Source organism: Monodelphis domestica, chromosome 3 (genome assembly GCF_027887165.1).
Source record: "Monodelphis domestica isolate mMonDom1 chromosome 3, mMonDom1.pri, whole genome shotgun sequence".
Taxonomy (NCBI): domain Eukaryota; kingdom Metazoa; phylum Chordata; class Mammalia; order Didelphimorphia; family Didelphidae; genus Monodelphis; species Monodelphis domestica.
In genome coordinates, this window is record NC_077229.1 from 527,181,516 (window position 1) to 527,193,804 (window position 12,289).

At 35.7% G+C, this 12,289-nt stretch overlaps 1 protein-coding gene across 1 annotated transcript in view; it reads left to right on the forward strand.

The window, feature by feature from the left end:
• Positions 1–12,289, forward strand: part of LOC100030460 (solute carrier organic anion transporter family member 4C1-like) — a 125,630-nt gene that overhangs the window by 68,805 nt on the left and 44,536 nt on the right. Inside the window, exons 6-7 of the mRNA XM_001379924.4 lie at positions 8,317–8,432; positions 11,713–11,857. Of these exons, the coding sequence (XP_001379961.1) occupies positions 8,317–8,432; positions 11,713–11,857 (261 nt within the window). The remainder of the gene's footprint in view (positions 1–8,316; positions 8,433–11,712; positions 11,858–12,289) is intronic.

Sequence of the window (12,289 nt, forward strand, 5' to 3'; positions counted from 1 at the left end):
GAGGAGAGGGAAAGAATATGATTCTTGTATCCAAGGAAAAATGTTTTAAATTGACTAATTAAATTTTAAAAAAAGAAAAAAAGCACAGATGGGACCACTAGTTGCCTCAGTACCTAGAGATAGGAGATCTTGGGTTCAAATCTAGCCTCAGCCATTTCCTAGCTGTGTGACCCTGAGTAAGTTACTTGACCCCCATTGCCTATCCGTTACCACTCTTCTGCCTTGGAATCAATACACTATATTAATTCCAGAGCAGAAGGTAGGGCTTAAAAAATGCCCTGAGGCGAATAGAAGAAAAGGCAACACAAATGAATAAGGCATCTTTGAAAGCTTCACATTGAATTGATTATATGCCTTACAGTAAAAGCAAGACATATAATAGACTTGATTTCATAAGGAATCCTCTTTCTGTCCTCCATATATGGATGGAAATGCTCATTTTATTTGGTGTTCATTAAATTAATAATTTAACAAAAACAAAAAAAGAATATACACAAGCCTAAAAGAGTTCTTGAACTAAGAGATCAAGCCAGGAGAGAGGGAACAATCTCACTTGGGGGGGGGGGGATCCTCTCTCAATAATCTGCAGAGTTGTAATCCCTGGCATTCAAGCAACATGATATGGTCAATTCATATATGTCTGTGAATCCAAAGACATATATTAACCAATTGATATTCTCACTCTCAACCAAGTCCTTGGAGTTCATTTCTCCAATTGTATCATCTACAGCATCTCCCTCCAAAGTTTATTCAAAAAGCTGAAGGGAATCTGAATGCAGTGTTGACACATTCAGCAAAATGATGGACTTTTCCCAAATTACTTTATATCCTCACATTGGAAAAAAATGCATTAAATGTAGAACAGTTAAATCAATAGTAGAATGAAGACAAATTTGTCACACAGTCAAAGCTTTTACTAAATCTTTTTTTTAAATAAATTTATTTTTTTAACAGTCCTTTCTTTTTAAATTTTAAGTTCCAAATTCTCTTCCTTCCTCCTCTCCTCCACCCCCAGAGAACAAACAAAATGATATCATTATACATTATACAAGACATTCCTGTATGAGCTATATCCTTATAAAAAAAAGGCAAACTCTGAATCTCAGAGTTCATTGGTTCTCTCACTGGAGTTGGATAGCATTTTTCCATCATGAGTCCTTTGGAATTGCCTTGGATCAGTGTATTGATTAGAGTTTCTAAATCTTTCACAACTGGTCATCATTCCAACATTGCTGTTATTGTGTACAATTATTACTGGTACTTCTCATTTCACTTTGCATCAGTTCATATAGGTCTTGTCATATTCTGAAACCACCTCTACCTCATTTCTCATAGCACAATAATAGTACTTATATGGCACAACTTGTTCAACCATTGCCCAATTGATGAGCATCCCCTTGATTTCCAATTCTTTACCACTCCAGAAAGAGCTGCCATAAACATTTTTGTACATAGAGGTCTTTTTCCTTTTTCTTTGATTCCCCTGGAGTATAGTCTTAATGGTGGTATTTCTGGGTCTGGGAGTGAACACTTTTATAGCCCTTGATGCATAGTTCCAAATTGTTCTCCAGAATGATTGGATTAGTCTGTAACTCTACCAATAGTTTGTTAATGTACCTATTTTCCCTATCCTTCCAATATTTGCCATTGCTAATAGGCTTAAGAAAGTAGCCCAGAGTTGTTTTAATTTGCACTTTTCTAATCAATAGTGATTACATGTACAGAGCATGCTTTTCATATGACTATAAATAGCTTTGATTTCTCATCCTGAAAGTTGCCTGTTAATATGGTCCTTTGAACTTTTATCAATTAAGGAATAACCCTTATATTTATAAAGTTCCTCTATATTTGAGAAATTAGGCCTGTCTCAGGGAAATTTGTGGTAAATTTTTTTCACATTCATTGTCTAAAATACCTTTTTGAAAAAGTAGTTTTTCTGATTATGTCTTTTAATTAGGCCTATTTTTGCTTTTGCTTTGTATGAGATCATAATGACTATCTTTGGTTTTTAAAAAAATTTCATCTGAAGTGTATTCTGCTTCAGATCTTTATTTTAATTCTATATGTGTGTGTGAATTGTAAAAAAGATATCTTTGGATTCCGATTTCTAATCCATTTTGTATCCACCTCCATTTTATGGGTTTATCCGATTTACATTCACAGTTACATTTGCCTCCTATCTTCACTCCCACATTTCTCCCTCCACTGTAAATGCTCTTCCTTGCACACCTTTTATGTGAGAATTTTCCTGTTCTACATCTCTTTGCCCATCTCCCACTACATTCTTCTTTTTCCACTCTTTTTTTTTTCTGGAGAGCATTCCAACATAATTGACACTCTGAGTCCCTTAATAATGACAAAGTTCTTAGGAGTTAACAAGTATTGTCTTCCCATAAAAGAATGTAGACAATTTAAACATAATGTGTCCTTTAAGATTTCCTTTTCATGTTTTACCCTTTTCATGCTTTTCCTTGAATCTTATGTTTAAATATTATATTTTCTATTCAGCTCTATTCTTTTCATTAGGAATGCTTGAAAGTCCTTTATTTAATTAAATATTTCTTTTCCCTAAAGGATTATATCAAGTTTTGCTAGATAGGTTATTCTTGCTTATAATCCTAATTCCTTTTTCTTCTGAAATATCATATTACAATCCTTTCACTTATTTAATGTGAAAGCTCCTAAATCTTGTGTGACATCACTATAACATTCCTAAGAATTTTCATTTTGGAATCTCTTTCGGGAGGTGATTGGTTGATTCTTTTCAATTTCTATTTTGTTTTCTGGATCTAAGATACCAGGGAAGTTTTCCTTTATAATTTTTTGAAATATGATTTCTAAGCTCTTCTTTTTATCATGACTTTCTGCTATTTAAGAATTTATAAGAGGCCTGAGAAAGAAGCCCAGAGTTGTTTTAATTTTTATGTTTCTAATTGAAGTGAATAAGAGCATTGTTTCATTCTTAAATGATCTCTTTGGGGTATATTTTCCAGGTTGATTGTTTTTCTGATGAGATATTTTACATTTTTTTCATTCTTTTGACTTGTTTTATTGTTTCTTGATATCTTATAGAATCATTAGCGTCGACTTGTCCAGTTCTAACTTTTTAAAAAACCCTTACCTTCAGTTTTGAATCAATATTCTATATTGGGTTCAAGACAGAAGAGTAGTGAAGACTAGGCAATGGGAGTCAAGTGTCTTTCCCTTTCCCAGGGGTCACACAGCTAGAAAGTGTCTGAGTTCAGATTTGAACTCAAGACCTCCCTTCTCTGGGTCTGGCTCTTAATCCAATGAGCTACCTTGCTGCCTTGTGCCAATTCCAATTTTAAAAGATTTATTTTCTTCAATGAATTGCTGAAGAAAAGTGGTCTGGAACCTAGCTGGGAACAGGACTGTTCTTTCTGAAGATCATCAGGGCAAAGACTTAGGCTTGTAAACTATATGTTCCCTAATGTAAGAAAGCTGAGGCAGACTTAAAACACAGCTGTGCAGGTGTACTCAATGTAAAAAGGGTGGTACCAGAAAGTGATAGTGAAATTTATTTTTAAAAAGGCCAAAATTCTAAATGTTTTGAGAGAAAAATCTTCAATAAAAATCCCAGAACATAAGTAGATCAATCAAATTGGAAAATACCAAAACCAGGAGAAATGATGAGTAATTCCTCAATAATAGTAAAAAAATGTTTTAACAATTATTTTAACAAAAGGAAAGCGAACCAATGCTTGATAAAGATACAAGATGCTCTGGATCCAAAGAGAATTTGGAATAAAAAGAGGAAACTAGGGGGTAGCTGGATAGCTCAGTGGATTGAGAACCAGGTCTAGAGACGGGAGATCCTAGGTTCAAATCTGGCCTCATTCACTTCCTATCTGTGTGACCCTGGGCAAGTCACTTGACCGCCATTGCCTAGCCCTTACCACTCTTCTGCCTTGGAGCCAATATACAATATTGACTCCAAGATGGAAGGTAAGGGTTTAAAAAAAAAAAGAGAGGAAACTAAATAGTGACTCAAAAGTCAAATAATCCCCATGAGGAGAAATCAGAAATAAATTAATAGAATTTTCATTTGTTAATGAGGAAATTTTGGAAAAAATAAGAATGTAGTGAATTGAAAAAAAATTAAATACACAATGAAGAATCCTTTAAGGATCTGAGAGGAATTTAGGAACTGAGAGATCAAATTTAAGGAAGTGGGAGATTAACAGAGATGGGACACAAATGTACTGAAGTGGAGATTATCTGGTAGGAGGCATAAAAGATAACAAAATTATAATATGTGAATTTTAGAAATGACCTTAAGGACAACACTGGCAGTTATAGTTTAAGAACCCAAACAGAATATGTCAATAATAAAAATGTTAGAAATAATATAAGAACTCTTGGAAGATAACAAGGCATATTTCCAGAATTCATGTCATGTCCTGAAAAAAAAATTCCCTTTTTCAAATTCCAAGACACATCCTGATTAAATTCAATTATTCTAATGACCAGCAACATATTCTGCAGATTCCAGGAATAAAACCTTCAAATACAAACAAAAAGTCATTTGAATGATGCAAAACTATTCTGAGACCATGATAAATCTCTGAATCATGTTCCAAAAGCAAAGAAGCTTAAACTGCAACTCCAAGGATATATCACATAAACTTGGAAAAATTATATGTAAATATAATATTTTACTTGTATTTAGGGACAAAGCTTTGGATAGCTATTGCTATTACTGTAGCCAACAAATCCCTACCATTGTGCTTCTTGTTAATAGTAATTAGCTCTTACTGAAGGCATTTTCTTAAATGGCATCGCAAAGATGACATTTATCTCATCTACTGTGGAGACAGAGATCTACACAGCATCGGTGGGAAGGGCGGAATCCAATTTTATAAACAATGATGGTGTGGCTCACATTGAGACACGCTTGGAGACATATAACTCTCAGTCCTTGGTGTTGTAGAGTCTGAACATGATTCTCCTTTCAGAGCCCTCATGTACTCCCCCCTTGAGTCCAACTTCTTGCTACAAAGGACACTGTGCTATGTTCTCACAGTTTGTTTCTTCCTCAATTCCGTCTCTGGAAGTCTTCATGAGTGCAAGAATGTCGAGCTTTTTGAAGCTTTCCCCATCCTTTTTTGGTCCTCTCATATCTATGCCTTTCTTCTGCTTAGATGTACTACCTCCTACTTGCTCTGTCTCTCGCTAAGATATTGCTGATAGGAGAAGGGAGAAAAGGGAGAAAAAGGAAAGGCCCTCCCTTCTTTTTCAGCTTGTTTTCCTCTGGTATGGATGAAAGGTTCTACCTCTCTATAAAATCCTCCAGAGTCCGTAACTCTTCTCACCATTACTTGGCATAGGTTTTGAAATGCCACCTGCTGTAATAATGTAAGACACAGGAATTAAAGGTATAAAAAAGGCAAAGAGGACACAAAACTATACATATCTGCTGACAGCATGATTGTTTATTGGGAAATTCTAGCATAGAAACACAGAAACTATTTGAAGCAACTAAGTACATCAATAAAGTAATGGTGTTGAAAATAAGTCCATAAAATCATAGTCTATCTATAAAGCAATAACAACTCTCCAGAGAAAATAATACCAAGGTAAGTCTAATTCAAAACAAATACATAGTGTTTCATGTCAGGGAGTCAATCTGCCAAGGTACGCTCAGAATCCTTATGGAGAAATTTACAAAATATTCCTTAAAGAAATATAAAATGACTTACCTGGAGAGCTATTCCATACCAGTGACTGAGCCGTGTTAATATAATAAAAGTGACCTTACTACTTGAAATAAATTATAGATTTGGTATTATCCCCAGTCCAGCTCCCTAGGGGATACTTTACTGGGTTAGACAGAATAATATACAATCTATTAGATCTAACAAAATACTTAGATTATCAAAAGAAATAATGGGGGTAAAAAGTAAGAATAAAGGGGGTTATCATATCCAGACCTCAAATTATAGTATCAATTAGGAATCTTCAATATTATTAGATACCTGTGAAAGAAAATAGAAAGGTAGATCAGTGCAACACGCCAGATAAGAAAGAGTTGGAAACCACTGAACACAATAATTCAGTGTTCAATAAACCATAAAAACATAAATTAACTTGGATATGATTATTGATTTGGTAAGAAGTGATGAACAAGGGGGCAGCTGGGTAGCTCCGTGGATTGAGAGCCAGGCAATCCCAATTGCTTTTCCTTTCTTGTTTCAGGGTTTGGAGAACAGCTCAATAAATTCCTTCCAAAATCTTCCTTTATATAGTCACTCAAATTTTCCAGCTAACTTTATTTCCCATCAACTGCCTCTCTGTCCTTTCAGCTTCCTTGCCTGTAATGTGTACCTCCAACTGATTGCAAGTTCCTTGAGGGGAGGATTAATTTCATCTTATTTGTATCCCTGACAGTACAGTCACAGTACAGCACAGTAATTGGCACAAATGCTCAATACATTTATTTTTATTACTATTGTTTACCCTAAAATGATCAGTGATAAAAAGAATTTATAGAAACTAAAATATTTTAGGAGAATTTTTGCTATAGCAGAGATATGGAAATGAAATATAGATGCTCATTGATTTAAAAAATGATACATAAGTTGTAGTATTTGGTATACTATCACAATCAAATGTTATTTCATTGTATAAGACAATGAATAGAGTGTATACGAAGAATCATGGGAAGATATACAGTGTGAAATGATAGAAAGAAGAGTAAGGAAAATCAGGAACCTATATGCAAGGATTCAGTTTAGTTCAGTGAATCTTCATTAAGTTGCTATGCAGATTTTCAGTTTATTGCCTAGGAAATGGACCACAGAGAAATGCTATCAGCATGGCCTGAGAGGGGGGGAAGATGATCCAAGAGGAAAGAATAACCAATAAACTATTGACGCGCTCAATGAATATTCATACAATGTCACTGGATCTAGAGGAAGGCTTTTCCTTTCCCTAACCCCCTCACCTACATTTAGCATTCTCATATTGGATTTATGCATAGATGCAGACAAAAGCTGCTCAGGGTGGACAGTTATGAAGGAATTTGCTGTGAATTGAGGGAGGCGATACCAACATTTCTAATATATATCAAACTATGTACAACCACTGTGCTAAGCTATTTAGGAGCACAAAACCAAAAATGAGACTGTCCCTGTCCTCAAGTAAACTGATGAGATGGATGCTATGAGTAAGTAGAAGATAGCAAAATCATGATATTTTTCTTCCACTTTCTACAATACCATGTTTGCAAAAAAGCATCATTTGTGTTCCTGTGAGGCTTCAAGCCCTGCGTAATTAATGTATGTTTGACTTTAAATAAAACTTTTTAAAAATATAATTTATATAATTAAAATATAACCTGCAAATTTCCTATATAATCCACTAATGCACTTTGGTCAGTGATTTTCTCCAGGCTCTTTTCCTCACTTGATACCATTCCATGAGAGCTGAATCACCTCACTCTTCTATCAGCGTTAGTGACACAAGAAATAATGATTGAAACTGGATACATGTATGTCTATGAATGTCATTGCTTTTTGAAATCAGGAGTTGGGATTCAGAAAGGAAAAGTAAATCTATGATATCTATTTTTTTTTTGTATAGAAAGTGAAAATATTTGTGATATATATATATATATATATATATATATATATATATATATATATATAAAGTGAGATATTTGAAAAGAAGAAAGGAACATTAAGGAAAGAGGGGCTAAGCCTGAATACATAACTGGGATGAATAAGGTTTCATACGGCTCTCTGATTTGCTACCTGTGTTATCTTGGGCAAGTCACTTCAATGTTTTGGGCCACAGTTTCCTTGTCTTTCAACCTACAGGTTTGGGCTCGATGACTTCTAGTTCTTTTAGCTTTAGATCCGTGACTCTTGGCTTGGATGCCCATATACACTGCATGTGTCCTAGCTGGTAGTTCTTCTGTACAAGTCTTTTTCCTTGTTATCTCGTGGGGTACAAACCCAGCAGTGCTATGGCTGGACCAATGGGCAAGCATTCTAGCGGATAGTTCTAAAGGCCATCCTCTTAGCAACTCTAAAGAAAGGGATATTCAATGGAGAGTATTATAAGCTCTGCTGGCTTAAAGGACACACATGAAGGGCACAAAGACAAAGAACACCTTCCCTGTCTTCAAGTAAACAGACTCGTTTGGTTGGAGCTATGAATGATGCCAAAGTAGCCGATGTCTTGACAGAAATTAAGCTTTCGTTGCAGGGTAAATTACCTTAAAGTAAGAAGTGTACATGAAGCGTCAAAGTGTATCCCACGAATATGGTATAAAATAATTTTCTGGCTATGCAGGCACAGCAGAAACACAGGCTGGGAAAGTTTCTCAGGCCCATCAGAATGGCAGTGCCATACAGACTTCAGACAAGAATTTTGGGAAAAGTATTAAAGATTTTCCAGCTGCTCTTCAGGTAAATTGAAATTTTTCATCATTTATTTTCTTTATTAAAACAACTTTGCGAGCTCTCTAAGGCCACCCAGGATGCTTCCTCGGAGAACTTCCTAGTTCTAGGTCCAACTCATTATCCATTTTCAGTGGCTATCACAATCTTTATATATGCAAAAATGCATACATATATGGGCATGTGAGTGTGACTAATGTATGTGTCTCTGTCGGTAGATATAGATATAAATATAATTATGGTCAAGATACTAATTGGTCATCATTGAGTTTCCATGTTAATTCTACTCAGTCGGTAGCAAAAACAACCACAAAATAAATAAAACGTACACCAAGGCAATTATGAGAAAAGTGCTTTCTGAAAAGTAGAAAGGAGCTATATTATTATTATTATTATTATTATTATTATTATTAATAAATTTCTCCTTACTTTCTGAAAGATCAAAATTGCAGATGAGATAAGGAACTAAAATAGGTCTAATGTTCAATGAGCTGCAGCATTTGACCAATGATGGATTAAAAAAGATGCTTAACTGCATAGGATGAGCCGAGGGATAGCAGATGGACATCTAAAATTTTACAACGGAATTCATGAAATGTTAACCAAGAGAAAGATCACCAGTGCAATTTGAGTAGATCCTTAATGGAAAATTTATGTAAAAAGATGGAAAAACCCCTATTGAAAGAGTGGAGGAAGTACCCACATCAGGGAGATTGTGGATCCATCAGGAAGACTCTGTAGTTTTTTAAAAAGAAGAATGTCCTGCTCTCACTTGTACATTAAAAAGATGATTTTTGTAAAGTTACCAAACATTTATTGAGTGCTGATTATGGGGGCAGCTACGTGGCTCAGTGGATAGAGAGAGCTAGGCCTAGAGATAAAGAGTTTCTGGGTTCAAATCTGACCTGGGGCACTTCCTAGCTGTGTGATCTTTGGCAAGTCACTTAACCCCAGTTGCCTTGCAACAGATACTTAGTATTTTAAGACAGAAGGTAGGAGCTTAAAATTGAGAAAAAAAAAAGAAAAAACACCTTTTAAATTACTTATTATGTTCCTGGCACAATACTAAAGTGCTAGAAAGCAAAAACATGGTCGTTGTTCTTAAGGAGATTACATTCTATTGAAGGAGAGAAAATATGCAAACAACTATGTCGCTGCAATGGTATGTCTGTTATGAAAATGGGAAGTCACTTCAGCAGGAGACGAAGAGACTGAGTACGGATTCTTTCAGGAGGAAGGATTTGAGTTGAATCTGACAGGAGGTCAGAAGGCAGAGGCAAGGAGGGAGAATATTATTATTTTAAACCGTTTTCTTCTGTTTTAGAATTGATTCTAAGTATGGATTCCAAGGCAGAAGAGTGGCAAGGGCTAGGCAACCCAGTGTCATACCACTATGAAGGGTCTTGGAGCTGGATTTGAAGCCAGGACCTCCCATCTCCAGGCTTTGCTTTTTTATCCATGGAGCCTCAGGGAGGATATTCTAATCATGGTTGACAGCTGATTTAAAGACACTAACTAGAGAGATGGAGTGAGTGCAATAACACAAACTCCAATGTTTCTGCATCATAGAGGATGGGGTGGGAGAAGGGTAGAAAGTGTAAGAAAACTGGAGAAATAGAAAGAGACTAGCTTATGAAAGCACTAAACGTGTTTTTAAATTATACTTGATCCTTGAGATAATATGGTGACGTGACACTTACTTCTGAGTTGAATCTGTCACTGTGGTGGTGCCTCTGGGTGACCGGGAGGAGGATGGTCTGCGTGGCAGGAATAGAGGTTCTAAGAGGAGAGTATTTTTTAATATATTCTATTTTAGACATGTTGCACTTCTGATGTCTAAGGCTCGGTCAGTTTGGGATGGCCATATGGAACTAGAGAGAGGTAAGGGCTGAATAAATAAATCTGAGAGTCATTTGCAAAGAGATGACAATTTTACCCATGAGAAATGGTGGGATTGCTAAGTAAGATTAGTAGAAGGAAAAGGGAAGAGGTGAAAGGACAGCTACTTGTGGGACATCATTAATTAATGCTTGACCTGAAAGAAGATCCAGGAAACGAGAGAAAAGGCAAAAGCAGCTAGAGTGGTCAGACAGATAGGAGAACCAGGACAGCAATGTTATGAAAACCTAGAGAGAGGAGAGTGTCCAGGAGGAAAAAGGTGATGAACAATGTCAAACGTCATAGATTAAGAAGGATAGGAAAAGCCTTTCAATTTGGCAAAAAGGAGATCACTGGTAACTTTGGAAAGAAGTTTCAGTTGAATGATAAAGTTGAAAGCCAGACTGTAGAGGGTTTAGAGACAAGGGAGAAGAGAGGAAGTGGAGATACTGATTCTGCATGACTTTCTTTAGGAATTTAGCCACCAAAGACAGGAGAGATATGGGAAGAGAGTTTGTGGGGGAGATAGCATTAAGGGAGGGTTTGTTTTTGTTTTAAATCCTTAACTTCTGCCTTAGAATCTAAAGCAGTATTAAGGACTAGACAATCATGGCTAAGTGACTTGCCCAGGATCACACAGCTAGGAAGTATCTGAGTCCAAATTTGAACCCAGGTTGTCTTGACATAAGACCTAGTGCTCTATCCACTGTGTTACCTAAACTCCCTCTGCCTCACTTTTCAGAATAGCAATGACAGGGGAAACATGCAAAGGGAAGGGGCCAGTAGGTAGGAAAACCTTAAAGATAAGAGAGAGAATGGAACTGATAGGGCAGCCTGCTACAATGGATGGGATGGATGAAATGACATCAAAGGTTCAATTCAGAGAAAGAGGGGCTTTCTTAGGCAAGGAAAAAGGTCACTTCTTTATATGAGACAGGGATGAAGGAGGAAGAGAGGATTAAATGAGATAATATTTGTAAAGTGCCTACCACAGGGCCTGGAACATATTAAATGTTTAATACATCTTCCTTTTCCTCCCTCCCTCCCTCCCTTCCTCCTTCCCTTCCTCCCTCCCTCCCTCCCTCCCTCCCTCCTTCCCTTCCTTCCTTCCTTCCTTCCTTCCTTCCTTCCTTCCTTCCTTCCTCACTATGGTAGTAAATTATAGTGAGACTTTCCAAAAAAGACAATTTAAATCATTTATATATGTGTATAAATAATTGGCATTTGGCTAAAGTATATTTATGTTTAAAGCAAGGAAATAAATCTTAGCTTTTATAAATTCTTAGAATGTTAGTTTAGAATTGTCACTTCATAATGCTACCTTTTAAAGTTTTCTGCTTGTTTCCTTTTAAAAAATTTTTTTCCTAATCTTTTTTCATTATTTCCTAATTTTTACTTTTTTTTTCTTTAGACTTTGCTGAGAAATTCTGTATTCATGTGCTTAGCTCTGTCTACTTCGACAGAAGCTTTAATTACTACTGGTTTTGCTACATTTTTGCCTAAATTTATAGAAAATCAATTTGGATTGTCATCCAGCTTTGCGGCTACACTTGGAGGTAATGTTGCTTCCTTATTATTTATTTGCTTTTCCAAATAGCCTGACTTATCCATTGTTTCTTTTTTTAGTTGTATGATGAAACGTTAGATACATCAGTCTTGACAACTTAAAGATTATACAGATTGAAGTCACGGAGATATAGCTTTTCTAGGATAAGAAAAATTATACCAAATAAAATGATCTGATCATTAAAAGCCAAATTAGTCAGGACTGCACTACATTGTTCTGGATGACAAATATATTAATATTTTATTTTTATTTTATCTACGTTTTCACAGTATGTAAATTATTATGTAGCTTATGTACAAAGTGAATACCTACGCTTTGAATACTTTGGGATTTTAGGGCACATCCTTAACATTGTTTTGCTTTTTCCCAATTATTAGCATGAATTGTTTGGTATATTAGTGTTTTCTTTTTTAATTGTTGA